A 17,480-nucleotide genomic window follows, 5' to 3' on the forward strand; every position below is an offset into this window, starting at 1 on the left:
GTCACCGTCTCCATCAACAAAGGCTCACTCAATGCAAAACCCTGTCTCTTGCCCCTGTATTCTCAAAGCACTCTACTTCACATGCACAAAAACAAGAACCACTCTAGTTCTTACATCTTACCAAATGCAGCGGATTGCGGTAAGGATTCTGTCCCTTATTACGTCACCAGCCTGCGACAGCGCCCCAGCCAAAAAACTGGGCATGCTCTCTCTGTGTCCTCTCTTTCCACACTCTCTCCTTCCGTCTTCTCCCTACTCCACGGGGGGTCGGTCTCTCTCTCTCTCTCTCTCTCTCTCTCTCTCTCTCTCTCTCTCTCTCTCTCTCTCTCTCTCTCTCCCTTTCTCTCCCAATAAAGCTCTAGAAAGGTAACTATGGCTCGTGACTCTTCCGTAACCAATACATCCAGCACTCTCCTCCATTGGCATGGCTGCAGGAGGTGGCCATCCACGAGTGCCGCAGCTTAACCAACAATTGCAAAGAAAGATATCACATTCTCATGGAGCACTCAGCTAAAAGAGTCTCTAAAACAATGAGGCACGCTACTCAAAAAGCTGAGGCAGAGGAGCACACAGTTCAAGACCTACCTGGGAGAGAGTGTGAGAACAGGGCCAGCCTGAGGAAATTCAGTGAGACCCTGTCTCAAATGTAAAAGCAAAAAAGTGGGGCTTGGGAGATAGTTCATATGCTTCATATGCAAGGATGAGGACCTGTTTTCCAACCCTAGAGCCCATATAAATGAGCTTGGTACAGTGGCACTCACTGGTAATCCCAGCTTGGGGAGGCAGAGAAATGCAGGGAGGTCCCTGAATCAGCCAGCCAACCTAGCCCTACTAAGCCAGCCCCAGGCCAGTGAGAGGCCCAGTACCCAAACAGCAAGGTGCTCCTTTCCCCTTGACTAGTCCAGGCCTGCAGCCATCAAGAATGACGCAGCTTGTTGGCCAGGCAGTGGTGGCGCATGCCTTTAATCCCAGCACTCGGGAGGCAGAAGCAGGTGAATCTCTGTGAATTCGAGGCCAGCCTGGACTACAGAGTGAGTTCCAGGAAAGGCACAAAGCTACAGAGAGAAACCCTGTCTTGAAAAACAAAACAAACAAACAAACAAACAAAAAGAATGATGCAGCAACAATCCAGACAGCCAGACAGGGGAGCTCCTGACGAAGTGGCCACAGAAGAAATAAATGATCACTGATGCCCTTCACCCTGGGAAGACAAAGAGTAACAAAGGCAGAAATTTGGGGAACGCTAGACAAAATGTACAAAGCCACACCAGATGACATTCTGGATTTGGATACAGGACCCATTTTGGTGTTGGCAATACAAACTAGCTTTGATATGATTTATGAGTGTTTGGAATATGCAAAGAAGAATGAGCCTAAACACAGACTTGCAAGAAAAAGGCATGGCCCTTATGAGAAGAAAAGACCCCCAGAGAAAGAGCTCTAGAGAACAGTGAAAGGAACACAGGACAGAATGAGGAGAGGGACTTCAAATGCCTGGCTGGTGCTGGAAGAAAGCAGGCGGAGTAGAGTCTGCATTTCTAAGGAAAGGACAAATAAACTAAAAGCTTCTGTGTGAAGGGGACAAAAGCAGATGACGGCTGAAGAGGAACACTTGAGGTTGTCCTGACCTGCACAAATGTGTACGCTTACCACACATATACATACATGAACACATGTACATAAATATACAACAAAAAATAGTAAAAAGGGGGCCAAATTAGTGCAGAGCACTTGCTCAAGCATGTGCAAAGCCCTGGGTTCAGTCTCTAGCACTGTCAAAGCAAATGCTTCCCGAGAAATGAAAACTGAGCACATCATTCTTCTACTGTGCCTTCAGCACCGTGTATACAATCAGACCACTGAACTCAGTGAGAGCAAGTGGAATTTACTCAGCATTTCCATCCCACAACTACCCAATCAACAACATTCAGCCACATTCGGATTCACACAGAGAACCATGCTGAGAACAGGCATGTGATCCTCAGTCTCAGTGTGACTCTTTGGGAAACTGAAGCTACTCTGCGAAAAGTATGGTCTGAGCCATAGTAGATGGCTCACGTCAAAGAATCTTTCTTCAATGAGGCATCCTAACATGAAGGTTCCTCACATCATTCCACATTAAATGACAGATAACAAAGACATCTAGTGAGAGGATGCTGGATGATAATCTTCATGCATCCATCTTAATCCATGTCAGGACAAATTGACAAACTGGGGACTTGAAGGGGTGTCTGAGGTTGGCTGTGGTTTGTTCTGTCTCTCTGATCTTTCAGAATTTACCCCAATACCTGGCTATCAGGTTTGTTTTTATTAATAAGACCATTAAAGATTCGTGTTACATTTGGCACCCAACGTTCATGGTATGAATTCTCGAAAAAGCCACTTGCCTGTGGCCTTGTAGTCCCCAGCTCAGGCCTGAGCTGCACTCAGCCTGTTGTGGTGGCACATGCTGGTAGGATTTGCTGAAGGAGGCAGAGGCAGGAGGATCCTGAGTTTGAGGCTGGCCTAGGAGACTTGCTGAGGAGAAGCTGCAGCCAGGGCCAGGCCAGGCCACAAACTGCGGCAGGACCATGGAGGCGGAGGCTGCTGCTCCGAGTTGCTGGCTGCTTCTCATCGTGCTGGTGGCTACGGTGATGCTGCTACCGGGGACGATCGGTTTACTGCTGCTGGTTCAGAGAAGAATTGCCAGGACCATCGTGTTACAAGAAAGCATTGGCAAAGGTCAGTTTGGAGAAGTTTGGCAAGGCAAGTGGTGGGGAGAAGTTGCTGAGAAAATATTCTCTTCTAGGGAAGAACATTCGTGGTTCCAAGAGGCAGACATTTATCAGACTGTGATTGCTCCAAACCATAGAGGAGGTGCACGCGCGCGCATACACACACACACACACACACACACACACACACACACACACACACACACACACACACACGAGAGAGAGAGAGAGAGAGAGAGAGAGAGAGAGAGAGAGAGAGAGAGAGAAGGAAAGAAAGAAGAGAAGAAAAAAGAAAAGAAAAGAAAAGAAAAGAAGAGAAGAGAAGAGAGAAGAGAAGAGAAGAGAAGAGAAGAGAAGAGAAGAGAAGAGAAGAGAAGAGAAGAGAAGAGAAGAGAAGAGAAGAGAAGAGAAGAGAAGAGAAGAGAAGAGAAGAGAAAAGAAAAGAAAAGTTTTCTGCAGGGAACCATGACGACGCCTAACAGTAACTTTGAAATTTTCAAAAGGATGACGGGATCCCAAAATGATAATTCCACATGGACTATGATAAAGCCATTAAGCTGATTAACACCACCGAAAGATATGCTTTGGACTACAAACTGCTCAGGACAATTTTGAGATGGCTAGCTAAGATGATCCAGATTCACAGATTACTCGAACAAGGACCTAAGCCCTGCACTTTCACATGATGCAGAGACTAGACAACAAATGATATCGCTACCTCTCCCAGGACTGGACAATTAATCCAATTTTTTTCCTTTCAGGATCCCCTCAAGATGCCTTCACCCCCAAACAGCAGGAAGTAATTTTAAGAACATGACACCCACATTCCTAAGAGGTGGGGGTGGGTGGGATTTTTTTTTTGTCATTTAATGAGTTATGGATATTGTCATTGTTTACAATGTTTGGTTACAAGTTACTAATTGTTAATGGTAAAAAAAAAAAAGGTAAACAAAGGAGATTAGATTCAGGTTCTTGTTTTAAAAAAAGAGGATATAGATAAGAGGTAGATTATTGCATCTATGCTGAAAAAAAGATATATAACTAATAGGATAAATGGGTAGATTGTTGAATCTACTCTAAAAAGAAAAAAGGGAAGATATAGAAATGATAAGATAAAAGGTAGATTTTTTTAATCTACTCAGAAAAGAAAAAAGAATATGGATACTATAAGATAAAAAGGTAGATTACTGAATCTACTTTTTAAAAAAAAACTACTTGTTTTAAATAGGATAAATAATGAGATTTTTTGTCTGAATCTGTCAAATGTTAATGAACTAGACATTGTTAATGTAATTCTGGACTGTATATATTGTATATACTTATTGGATATACTTTTTCTTACATTAGTTATAAATTTTTTTATTTTAAACAATAAAAGGGGAAATGTGGTTGGTATATTGTGCACTCCAATAAATTTATCTGGGGGTCAGAGAACAGAAGAGCTATTATATTAAACATAGAGGTTAGGCAGTGGTAGCACACGCCTTTAATCCTAGCTATCCAGAGGCAGAGATCCCTTGGATCTCTGTGAGTTCAAGGCCACACTAGAAACAGCCAGGCATGGTGACACACACCTTTAATCCCAGCACTTGAGATCTCATGTCTTGCTTGGAAAAGACACATGCCTTTAATCCCACGAAATAATGGCAGGAAGCAGAAAAGTATATAAGGCACAAAGACCGGGAACTAGAAGCTTTTAAGCTTTGAGGCTTTTAGCAGCAGTTCAGCTGAGATCCATTCGGGTGAGGACTCAGAAGATTTCAGTCTGAGGAAACAAGATCAACTGAGGAATTGGAGAGGTGAGGTTAGCTGGGGCTTGTTCTGTCTCTCTGATCTTTTAGCATCCACCCCAATATCTGGCTCCCATGTTTGTTTTTATTAATAAGGCCATTTAAGATTCATGCTACAGGTGTCAATGGACTGTCCTGAAAACAAAGAGCCAAGGTGTCCCCCTTCAGTTACATTAGAAAATTAAACTATTACTTTCTCACTGTAGTTCATTTTTGGCCTGTTATTTCATAACCATAATCCCTAATTTTTGCCAAGCAGTTTTACACAATTGAAATCATAACAATATGAGAATATTCTCTAAAAATCAGTATGAATTATATAAAACCGTATTTCTCTTCCCATTCCTAATAATGTGGATTTTGTTTTGTTTTGTTGGTGCTTTTATTTGAGGGGGGGAGGGGGGGGTCTAGACAAGGGTTTTCTGTGTAGCCTTGGCTGTCCTGGAACTCACTCCGTAGACCAGGCTGGCCTCAAACTCACAGTGATCCACCTGCCTCTGCCTCCTGAGTGCTGGGATTAAAGGCGTGTGCTACCACCACCCAGCTCTAATAATGTGTCATTAATCTTGATACTAAGACCATACTTTGCCAAAACTTAGATCTTCAGATGTGAGTATAAATGCTATAGTAACTGCAGACACGAGCAAAGTAAAAAGGGACCACTGCTGGGACGTGTCGGCTGAGGGCAGAGGAGCGATGGAAAGGGGGGTAGCAGGGTACAAGTTATCTGACCAGGGAAATGGAAAGGGGGGGACTCTAGTTGGGAACGGGGAGGGAGATAAATAGAGGAGGAGGAGGGTAAAATAACAGTAAGGATGTCTGAAAAAGTCTTATGGAATCATACTACGAACTACTATCTATCTTGTATATAAAATATACATATATAGTTGAAATGAAAATTTTCATATAGGCTGATAGTGCTCCCTCCAAGAGCCAAAGACCATCTAGCAAAAACCCTAACACCGGGCTTAAGAAGCCCTCTTTTGAGTTTTCGGTCAGAGCTGCCCAAGAGAGTCCCAAAACATCACAGACTATTGTTATTGCCCTTGGTTGCCCCTCACAGGTGGAAGGGAAGTCCCTATTGCTCAAGACACCATGTACAGACACAGAACCCATAGGCCTGTAAGCTTCCAGCTTCCAGTTCCACTGACCTGAAAGCCTTCTCCCTGAGGACTAGCTCTCATGGTACTAGAAAGCACCACGCAAGCTTCCAAAGGAGGGAAGCAGCCAACAGTCCTGCCTGCCCAGCTCTGAGGCCTATGGAGCACAATGACCAGCATGGATGGTACTAAGGAAGCCCTTAGGGCGCAGCAGTGACACACAGAGCTTGGTGGTGGCCAAGCTCTAAGTGGACTCAGACCTACTCAGGGAAATCACACTTGGTACTAGAAACCTAGTCAACTACCCAGCTGGTGAAGTCATGGACCTTGGAGACCTACAACCACTGTTTTATCAAACCAGCATAATCCCTAACTATGCTCTAAATGTCCTTATACTCACATATAAGTGTAGTCCTCCCCCTACAGCAAAGAAACTTTGCAACAGATGGAGACCACTAGGGAAAATCACAACCAATCCAAATGTAAAATTGTGGTGCCCGGTCCCCACAGATACATCTACAAACAACTCTAGACCCAAAGGCTCAGGGAACATTTCAGAAGTGGGGGCACAAAGTGGGGCTAGAGGGTCAGGGAGTTTGCTATGAGGCTGTCTCCAGTAATGTCAGAAGTTACATACATGAAGTCTCACCAGCGTGTCTGTCTACATAAGAGCTGCACAATGACAGTAACAAGAGACATGGTAAAGTAGATGGGGGAGCCCACAAGGCCTCAACCCTACACAGAGAATGATAGGCACTAAGGAATGTTGGGAGAAAAATAGTCTTTTAGGGAAGAGCACAATTAGTTATCCAATACTAATGGCCAACTCTCTAAAAACATATGTGACAGTACAGAGACTAAGTATGTATTATGAACATGTACTCACATGCACATAACAACAACTAATGAAAATAGAGGCCATGAATTTGAAAGAGCAGGAAGGGGTATATGGGAGGGATTGGAAGGGAAGGAAGGGAAGGGGAAAATGACATAATCTCAAAAGCAAGGGAAACCAATGAGAAACTTTTAAATGCATTGTCCTTTTAGGGAAGTGCTCGCTGTGTCAAGTTGTGCCAGACATTGCCCAAGTGCAGGCGATGCAGCGGACTTCAGCCCTGCCACCAACGTCAGCCTTGCGGTCCAGAAGGGAATGGAGATAGTCACACATGGATAACCGAGTGGACCAGTACGGGTTGGTGAACGGAAACAGTTACACAAACAACAGGGGAGGCAGAGAGCCACACAAGCCTCACCATCACCCCCACTCTAAACACTGGAAAACACAGCGTTGTAATTCACTTCAATTCCACATCCCAATTCTCAGAATAAGAAATTAACACCATGGCAGCATTTTCTATAACCATGCTGAACAATTTCTAATAGTTCTAAAAGACCAGGCACAATGAATTTCACTTCTTTGTCTTCCATTCTTGGAAGCAGCAAAAAGAAAACAACAAACACACCAACCACTTACCACATAGTAAAACCGCTTTGCAAGGGTGTGTATGAGGATGATTTTGGCCACGGTTGCAGTTCCATACAGGCAAACGGCCACATAAAAGTGGTTGTACCACGAGAGCGACTGTCCGACAAGGGAGACGAACACGGCGATGATGAGAACGGTGACAAGGCTGGTGAACCAGCCGATGAAAGTGATGGCGAGTCCGCACAGGAAGTCCCTCGTGTAGTCGGCATCTACGCAAGAGAACAGAGCTAATGTCACCAGCGTCAGCAACTCAACTCCACGACCGGCTCGTGCTAAAGGGGCCAACAGGAAAGCAAAAAATGCACTACTGTAAGTGAAAATATTGAAATGTCCTGGTGTAGAGAATTGTCACAGCCAAGAATGGGAGAAGAGTAAAGGAAGCCAGTCAAGGAACACTGAGAGTCCAAGGTATTAACTCATAAGAGCGATTCTGACAGCCTCCTTACCAGGGAAAGAGGAGGGAATCATCGTTTTGGGGATGCCTTGTTTATCAAAATATCAGCAAGGGTTTTTAAAAGGCAAAGCTCCACATGAACTCTTGCTAAAAGGCAGTAAGCAGAACAGGGCTGGCAGGATGGTTCGGCAGGCACATACACTGGCCATGCAAGCTGAACAGCCTGAGTTCGATTCCCTGACCCCGCAGAACTGAAGCCCACAAGCTGTCCACTGACATAAACACCGTGGCACACTACCACCCCCACATGCACATACACCAATAAATGAGTAAATGGAAAAACGTTTTAAAAGATGCTAACATTGGAAACCAATGACAGGGAAAATAACTGGCGATAAAGAATTATTTGAATTGCTAAAAACTTACCTTGAATAACATACAACAATTTAGACTCTGAAACATTTCGAGCAGAAATGATTCAGGTAGAAGGGAACAGTTTAGCCAGAAATAATGCATCCATCTTCTGGACTGTGATGATGGCCTGTAGTGTAGACTTACCAGGACCTTTCACTAACATTCAGTCTACAGGCCAGCAGGATAGCTCAGCAGGCCACCTTAGTGTGACCCCTAGGACCCACATGGTGGGAGGAGAGAGTCAATTCCCACAAGCTGCCCTGATTTCCATACTTGTGCCTGTGCCCACACCCACACACACACACAAAAATACATAAATGTTTAAAAAATAAAAAGGCAACTTCTACAAACCTCTTATTTCTTTTTGGTTGTATGAAATTTTACTTTTAACATACGTTATAGAGTTGAAAATAGTATAAAATATTACTGAATTTCAAGAAATATTAAAATTTATTACTAATAAGTAGGGAAAGCATTCTAACAGTTTCTAATTTTTCCTGAGAGGCACACATGAACACCTCTTTTTGTAACGTTTACAATATTGAAGTTCTGTTTCAGTATTACTAGTAATTTATATCATAACAAAAGATTAACAACTGTGAGGGTCATGGGCGACAGACAGGCCAAGGAATACAGGGTTATCTACCCACAGATCCCCGCACAGCACAGGTATCTACCCACAGATCCCCGCACAGCACAGGGTATCTACCCACAGACCCCCGCACGGCATGGGTATTGCACTGTGTAACAGGTCTTTGGCCTTATTTGGCTCTGCCTTTCATTAGTTTGGCTAAGGCAGACAAGTCAGCTAATTTTACCAGTTTCAGGGTGAGTGAATAAAAATGGTTGACTTCACCAACCCTGAAAGTATAGTGAGCATACCAATTCAATACTTATCTAGGAGTTTTTAAAAACATGGATCAAGCACTATTCCCTAAGATGCCGTGCTTCCTGGGAAGAAACAGAAACAATAGCTGGAATCTCCCCAGCCAATCCCACCCCCGTTCCCGTCTCCACACCTTGGAGGGAAATACTTACTCCTGTGTTTGGGCTGCAGCAGCTTCTTCCCTAGGTACAGAACAACAGCCATGACCACCATGTAGTTTATTATTGCGCCAACACGAGAAGGGTACGCGATGACAAGCAGGCCAAACACGTCAAAGAAGACCATGTTTCCATGTCGGTACTCAGTCGAAGACGCCAGCATGTCGGATGTAGCTAGGTATTTAAGAACTGCTAAAATGTTGTCACCTTTTAGTAAGAAAGATAAGAAGGTCTAGTAAACGAGTGGATGGTGACTTGCACACAGCCATGTAAAGCAGAAATAGATCAGGCACAATCGGAAATCCAAGTGCCTGGGAAGAATGTGAGCAGGCACCCTTCCTACCATGCACTGCTCTCCCCGTTTCTTACCAAATTTCCTAGGTAAGGCCCTGCTCCTGCTCTTCTTCCTCTCCACTTAGAAGCTCAGCCCTACCCTCTGTTAGAGCTATTCCCTAAGATGACTGAACAATGCCAAAGCTCTGCTCAGGCCTTCCTTGAGGGATACACTGTAGCCTCGGGAGACCCTGTTCTAAAGGCCAGAATTCAGGGATGAGATAGAAAAAAGCCTCTTGTGAAGCTGGTCAGCACAGAACAAGTTGTTAAAGCATGTAAAGAAGTATTAGGAAGGGGAGGCAAAGGCAGAATGACTGTGCATTACAGGCCAGCCTAGGTCACACAGCAGGTTCAAAGCTAGCCTGAGCTATACAGCAAGACAAAAATAAGCCAAAACCAGTCTTTTCTAAAAAGGGCTGGAGAGGTGGTTCTGGGACCAGTGAAACGGTGCTTTCCTAGAATGCACACACAAGGCCTGGGTTTGGTCCCCAGGACTGCAGGGTGACAAACCAGAACAATAACCATAAAAAGCACATGTAGTCAGAGGGCAGGAGGGTGACAACTTCCAGGCCAGCCTGGCCTACATAGAGAAATCCTACCTCAAAACAACAACAACAACAAAAATTAAAAATTTTAAACCTTAAAAGGTGAGCCAGGTGTGGTAATGTAGGCCTGTGATCCCAGCATCTAGAAGCAGAGGCCGGAAGCTGACAAGTACTAAGCAGGTGGGCTACACAGTAAGTAATAATGACAGGACCTAGCTAAAAAAAGAGCCTGTCCAGATTGACAGGACTATGTCCATGAAGAGGGGAAGGCGCTCTCTCTCTCTCTCTCTCTCTCTCTCTCTCTCTCTCTCTCTCTCTCTCTCTCTCTCTCTCTCTCCCTCTCTCTCTCTCAGCACCCCGCCCTTTGTCCCTATCTTGATCTTCTGTCAACACCAGTCAAGGCTCTTCTTATCCACTGAAATGACCGTCAGAATGCTAATTCCTCTCCCTCTGTCCCATACTGCATTGCCAGACCTATAACACTTAAAATCACCTTAATGAGTTCACTTATAGACTCAGACCTGCAAGGATTCCGATTCCTTTAGCTCATTTCTGAATTTAAAAACTGTGAACTCACATCCTTATTTACTGGGGTGCTGCACCCCCTGCACATATCTAGAGGTCAGAGGTCACTTTCCCAAGCTGGTTCTCCTCTTCCAACATGTGAGTCCCAGGGATTAAACTCAGCTGGTCAGGGTGGACAGCAGGTGCCTGTGTCTGCTGAGCTAGCTCATCAACCATTTTTTTTAATGCCAGGGTTGGAATCCAGGGCCTCGCACATGTTAGGCAGCACCCTACCACTGAGTCCTTGATGGTTTTTTAAGTCATCTATAACTTCCTTCCTTCCCCCATATATTTCAACCTTCTCTTCTACTTCTGAAAATATTTCATTCTAGTCTGAGAGCCTTCCACACCCACGCCCCACCCCCATTCCTTCCTTCGCCGTGCTGTGCTCTTACTTAAAAGGCCATCTCCTCTCCACAGGCCAAATCCCCTATCAACTCTTTAAGGCTCAGGGTTGCCTCCCTAACGCCTCTAGGTCTCTGGGAAGAACCGTAACACTGCCTAGGTAAGTGCCTCATCTGTCCTCTGTGCACCCTGGCATGGGCCCCGTTATCATTCTCGACTCTCAGCTGGTGCCACAAACCCATGTCCCAATGCCACCTCCAATTCACAGCTCTCACTTCAGCTGCATTCTTTACGACTCAACAATCCTAACGGTCCAACAGGCCCGGGACCGCCCCTTTCAAAGCCTCACGGTCAATCAGCATCCTTACCAGAGCCCCGAGTCACTCCTTACCAGAGTCCTGAGGAATCACAGTGACTATTTCTAAGTTTTTAATTGCTAAGTAAGACAGTAAAGACTAAAATTCAAGCCCTAATCTTTCCAACTCCAAATCTAACTCATTCAACCACATACTGACTCTCAACCACACAGACTATAGAATGTACTTTCTAGATATTCCATCACTGTATGTCAAAAGCCAAACCTGTTAATACCAACCTGCTCTCTGAATGGAATCTATGAGAATTCTGTCCGCTGTGTCGTACTTGGTGTGATATATGTATCCATTTTCAATAAAAGCTAAGTCTATTCCTAAGACAAACAATGGAAAAAGTCATCTTACTTTAAAGATCAGACTTGTGTTAGGCCTGTTTAACATATTAAATTCTAAAAGACCAAATGGCAAAGCAGGAGGTTAACTGTCTGTCATATTCATGATGTCATAAACCCTTTTCTGTTCTTACAAAATCTGTAACCAGGGTCTATAATTTAAAATATAATTAAAGAAGCATTTTAAGTCACACATTAGGGAAGAAAGTTTGGGGAATAGAATTCAGGCGGTTAAGAGCAAGATTTAGGCCAGGCAGTGGTGGCGCACGCCTTTAATCCCAGCACTCGGGAGGCAGAGGCAGGCGGATCTCTGTGAGTTCGAGGCCAGCCTGGTCTCCAAAGCGAGTTCCAGGAAAGGCGCAAAGCTACACAGAGAAACCCTGTCTCGAAAAACCCCAAAAAAAAAAAAAGCAAGATTTAAAGTTCAAATAAACTATATAAGTCACCAAAGGAGTTGGAAAGGTAACACAACAGGGTGGGAGTCCAAGACCCTGAGGATCCTTGGCATCTCTGAGGATGAAGTACTAACCCATTCTCTCCATCTCCCACACTGTGGGACACACCAGCCTACAGGCAGCATTTCAGTTCCTATGGGTTTTTGAAGGATAGCATCAAGAACTCTACTCTGGTGAGTTAGAAGATAAAGCTTTCACATACAGTGTCCTCTCAGAAGCTATTCCAATGTTCAAGAAGTAAAGTCTGCTTTTGATACACTAGCCTGGGACCGCTGACAGAATACCTGGAATGTTTCCAAAATCCCTGTAGATTCGGAAGTCAGTATCGGAAGGAATGATTCCACTCTGAAAAACCTCCTGAGCCACCACAGAAGCAAAAGGGTGTTTGGCTGCTGAAACATAAGCCTGGACCAACCAAGGGTTTTCAGGGCCTGAAATGAAAGGAGACAACACAATACAAGGTTAATCAGAAAGCTCTGTTCAACATACCCACACGTGGCTGGCGGCACAGAGGAAATGTGAGCGACAGCTAATTGATGAGTATGGGGATTCTTTCAGGAGTGAGGAGAAATGTTCTAGGAGCTGGAGAGATTGCTCAGTGGTTATAGAGTTTTTGCTGCTCATGAGGACAAGAGTTCAGTGCCTAACACTCATGTCAAGGGGCCCACAAACACCTGGAACTCCAGCTCCAAGGGATCCTATGACCTCTTTGGACCTTTTTTTGGGTGCCTGCACAGAGAATACACACACATTCACAGGCATGAATGAGTACACACACATAAATAAACCTTTCCTTAAAATGCTCTAGAACTATGATAGTGGTACACAACCATGTAGAAACACCTAAAAAGAAAGCCACTGAATTTTACCATTTAAGTCGGTGAACTATAGGACATTTAAATTTTATCTTGATATATATTAAGGCATGATTTAAATATATATATATTCTAAAGAAGGATACAGTTACAAAATATTATCACATTTTTAAGGAAATAATTGTTGTGAAATGGTGCTCAAGAGGCCTTGGTGAGTTTGAGCCAAGGAGACACGCCACGGCGGCAGCGGTCAAGGGGGCGTGGCGGAAAGTTACGCCATGCAGACATGGCATCCACATGGAAAGTTTTATCGGGGGGAAGAGAGCAGGGAAGGGAGGGAGAGGGAGAAAGGGGGAGTGGAGAATGGAGGTGCACACCTTGTGGGAATAGAAAGAAACGGGGGGAGGAGTTTTCTCTTTAAGGGTGACATGGTCAGGATGCCGGATGGGTCCCCAAGCGGCGGGTATGAATGCCAACATTCCCTAACAACAATGTCAGTGTTCATGTGCGTACATACACATTATTAATAAATCTCAGAAGGATGTAGAGCAAATTATAACACTGGTTTGCTCAGAGTGCCGCAAAGGCCATGAGTGTTTTACTTACAGATTTCTTGTTCTCAGTTGGTAGAGCCTGGATTTTTCAAAATGAAAAATACATTAATGGTTTAAATCTGTTTAAATTCTACAAGATTGTGTTTTACTAACGCCTTCAAAAATGATGTCAGCAAGCCTTCCCGACTTACTAAAGTGCTGGTCTGATAGGCCACTGTTTCTGACATTAAGTAAGGATGATCATTCCAGCCACCAAAAGCTCCCCAAATGAGCATTTCCCTCTGAAGTGACAATGGAGCTCTGGAGAGTACACACTGTTTTATCTGAAAAGCTAGGACAGGACAAGTTTCACTACACAGAAAAAAAAGCCGAAGACAGCCATCTGGCACACATTCTCAGTCTACATCTGCTGGCCTCCTTGTCAAACATGGAGACACTAACGTGCTTTCTAGAAGACGGCACCACAAGAGAGCTGGGCATGCATCTCTAGGCAGTGGCGTTATTTCTGGTTAGTGGAGCACAGAATGGGGTACTGGGATCATGAGTTAGAGTGCACTTCTGGCAGGAGAAATCTATAAGACAAGGCTGCTGCTCTACCAGAGCCTAGGATTTTCCCAGCAAGTGAGACTCACTGTTCTCCTTCCTTGGAGTTCTCTGCTGCTCGGCTTTGATCTGGTAGCTGTTGAATATGTTCCTCCTATCCTGGATGATAGCCAAGAAGCTGGAGGTGGAGGGGTGGATAGCTGCTACCTATCCCTATAGATGTTAGAGTTCAGCTGCTTCCCGCTGATTAAAGAGAAAATAGAAAAATTTGAGAGCTAAAAAAATCTTGCTGTATCTCACCTTATGACCTTGAATTTCTGTGTGTGTGTGTGTGTGTGTGTGTGTGTGTGTGTGTGTGTGTGTGTGTGTGCTTTTTCAGTCAAGGCTACATAGCCTTGGCTGACCTGGAACTCCCTATGTAGACCTGGAATGCAGCGCCATCTCTGCCTGCCACATACTGGGGTCAAAGGCCTACACACCACCAACCTGGCAACCCTGAATTTCTTAAAGGTGTAACTGAAGCACAATACAGATCTATTTTTAATGTTAAGAGTATAAAGTTTGAGAGAGTATTGAAATATGGTACTGTTTAGGTTACAAAAAACACTTAGTACTTAGTGTAATTTCAAAACTCAAGCACTACCATGTCTTTTAAAGGTGCTACCAAGTTTCTATCACCTTGGTCATTTCCTCTAGCCCATCTCACCCAAAACACTACTCACCGTTAAGACTCCTAGCAAATCAGGCATGGTAGGACACAGCTATAATCCCAGCACTCTGAAGGTAGGGGCAGAAGGATCAAGAGTTCAAGGGCAGCCAGGGATACCAAGTAAGACCATCTTGACTAAAACATCAACACAAAAGCAGCTTTTGCAGAAGCTTTGTGTGTGGCTAAAATGCAGCGATGCTTTGTCCAAATTTCTAGCAGAGGCAGGACAAGAGACAGACTTTCCAACATCAGGTCTTAACAGGCCTTGGCTGAGCAAATCTGTGAGCTTTAGGTTCTACTAGGATAACAAGCATATGGTAGTTATTGATTATATCCTGTTATCTTCAGGAAAGCTTCAGCCTCAAATTTAAACTCTCTCCAGCTATTAAATATAATACCAGAGAGCTACTAAATAGAAATGGTTGCTTTCCACTTCTGATTTTTTTCAAATTAATACAGTGATGGAACTAAATCCCTTAAACTGTGGGTAAAATTTCTCATTTTAATTAATAATTATCATTTTAAATCCCTGTTGGGGGAATTCCTGAAGAGCTGCCACTGGTTTGATTCCAGAGTGTTAGCACCTAGCTTTTTGTGATTGCTACCTCCTGTCTCCTGCTTGAAGTCTTATCTAAGTTTCCTAGGGATTCGAAGCCTATTCAAACTTGGTTTAGGAACAACCCAAAGCACTGTGGTATTTCTTTACTGAGAATTTGCATTCAGCATTGTCCCTCTGTGGGGCTTAGATAAGAGGTTTTGGGTAGAAATTAACTTGTTAAAGGTGTGAATTGTTTAACAATAAATGGGCCTTTGCTAAGCTACAGTGGTTCAGTCTGGGGAGACAATACCCCCTGCAGCTGGAAAAGGCTAAGAATCATCCTCGAGGTGCCTCTATGTCGATACCATGGACCCATGTGAACACCCACGCCTGATACACAACAAATCTTACAATCATCCATAATTAATAAAAAATAACACTCACCATTATATGATGGTGATTTTTTAAATGGTTTTTCGACACAGGGTTTCTCTGTATAGCCCTGGCCGTCCTGGAACTCCCTCAGTAGACCAGGCTGGTCTCAAACTCAGAGATTCGCCTGCCTCTGCCTCCCAAGTGCTGCCACCACCGCCCCGCTAAATATTATTTTTTATTACATTTTTGTTATAACGTAGTGTAAAGCACTACATACTTTTATTACATTTTATATGATGGTCCATTTGCTCCTCTGCTACTGTGATAAAACACAGACCAAAAGGAACTTGCAGGGGGAAATGGGTTCATTTAGTTTACAGGTTACAGAGTCCATCACAACAGAAGCCAAGGTAGAAATCGAGTTAGGAACCTGGAGGCAAAATCTAAAGCAGAGGCCATGGAGGAATGGCTGCTTATTGGCCTGCTTTCTATGGTTTGCTCAGCCTGCTTCTTACAAAACTCAGGACTACCTGCACAGGTGAGGTTCCACCTACAGTGAGCTAGGCCCTTCCACATCAATCATTAGTCAAGAAAATCCCCACAGACATGCCCGCAGGCGAGTCTGATGGAGCAGTTCCTTAACTGAGGTTCTCTCTTCCAGTTAACTCCAGTTTGTGTCGTGTTGTCAACAAAATAGAGGAGCCCAGCACATACTACAGTCCAGTTACTGGCTCTGAGCCAAGTCTGAGCCTGAATCGCTCAGGTTCCTATAGCATGCTATACCAACTACAAAACTTACCAGTTCAATTCTCCCTTCTCTATTTTCATCTATAAAGTAGAAGTACAGCAGTATGTACTCCTCAAGGTGCTTTGAAAACTAACTAACGTATGTACGTAAGATGTTTCAAATAACATTTGCATATAATAAGCACTATACAGGAGCCACATGCTGATCACATTATTTTGTTTAAAAAAAAAATTAATAAGGACAGGCAGGAAGACTGCTGGAGCTCAATGACCAGCCAGCCTAGCTGAATGGTGAGCTCCAGGTTCAGCAAGAGGCCGTGTCTCAATAAGGTAGAATGCAACTGAGGAAGACACCAGATATCAACACCTCTAGCTACCACAAGCATGTACACACACACACACATACAAACGTGCACATACCACACACGTGCATACCAAAAAAATTCCACAAAGACAAATTAAATCTCATTCCAGAGACTGCTCATTAAAGAGGTTACTGACACTGAAAAACTTTCCACTGTCATGAAATTAGAATTGCATTGAAATGCTCAGTGCACAACCTCACATACCTGTTTGGAATACAAGTTCCTTCCCTCCGACACCTGCTGCCTCCAGGTTAAGAAATGCACGAATCAAACTGGCCCAGGGATGCTGGGTAATAAAACCATGACTGGCCTTAATGAGGAGAGAAACAAATGGAGGTTAAAATAGGTTTTATATTGCTTATTTGCATGACAGAAGGGCTATCTTGAAAAGGTGGAGACTATGAGGGCAAAATAAACATTTCTCAAAGGCAGACTCTAAGGCATCCTGTATAAATGGTGCTCGGTTGGCCAAGTGGAAAGTCACTGTGAGAATATGCAAAAGTTAAAAAAGGAAAATACAGGAGAGGCAATCCATATAGTTGGGCATTTCTGCTGTGTACCTTCCTCAAATCACCTCTCTGAAACTCGAAGGTTAAAAGTCAGAAGAGAGTAATTATAACATTAAAAAGACCCTTGAATCAAACACTTTTCTGGGCATAGTGGCACATGGCTGTAATCCCAGCACTCAGAAAGCTGAGGCGAGAAGATCACAAGTACCAGGCCATCGTGAGAGACACAGCAAGTCCCTGATTCAAAAAGTAAAGTGAAAACAGCCGGGCAGTGGTGGCGCACACCTTTAATCCCAGCACTCAGGAGGCAGAGGCAGGCGGTTTTCTGTGAGTTTGAGGCCAGCCTGGTCTACAGAGCTAGTTCTAGGACAGCCAAGGCTACCAAAGAAATAGTCTTTGGGAAAAAAAAACCAACATAAAAACAATAACAAACAA

General features: G+C 44.0%; 1 protein-coding gene across 7 annotated transcripts in view; it reads right to left on the reverse strand.

The window, feature by feature from the left end:
- Ermp1 (endoplasmic reticulum metallopeptidase 1) overlaps window positions 1-17,480 on the reverse strand; it is a 58,463-nt gene that overhangs the window by 32,160 nt on the left and 8,823 nt on the right. For all 7 annotated transcript variants that reach the window (XR_013048061.1, XR_013048058.1, XR_013048057.1 and 4 more), the window contains exons 4-8: window positions 16,741-16,846; window positions 12,175-12,321; window positions 11,325-11,417; window positions 8,937-9,149; window positions 7,079-7,299 (exon numbers count right to left, since the gene is read on the reverse strand). Coding sequence is in view for 3 of the 7 variants with exons in the window: in XM_076562017.1 (XP_076418132.1) it covers window positions 7,079-7,299; window positions 8,937-9,149; window positions 11,325-11,417; window positions 12,175-12,321; window positions 16,741-16,846 (780 nt within the window). In the remaining 4 variants the exon portion in view is untranslated. The remainder of the gene's footprint in view (window positions 1-7,078; window positions 7,300-8,936; window positions 9,150-11,324; window positions 11,418-12,174; window positions 12,322-16,740; window positions 16,847-17,480) is intronic.

The sequence above is a fragment of the Peromyscus maniculatus genome, chromosome 1 (genome assembly GCF_049852395.1).
Source record: "Peromyscus maniculatus bairdii isolate BWxNUB_F1_BW_parent chromosome 1, HU_Pman_BW_mat_3.1, whole genome shotgun sequence".
Lineage (NCBI taxonomy): Eukaryota > Metazoa > Chordata > Mammalia > Rodentia > Cricetidae > Peromyscus > Peromyscus maniculatus.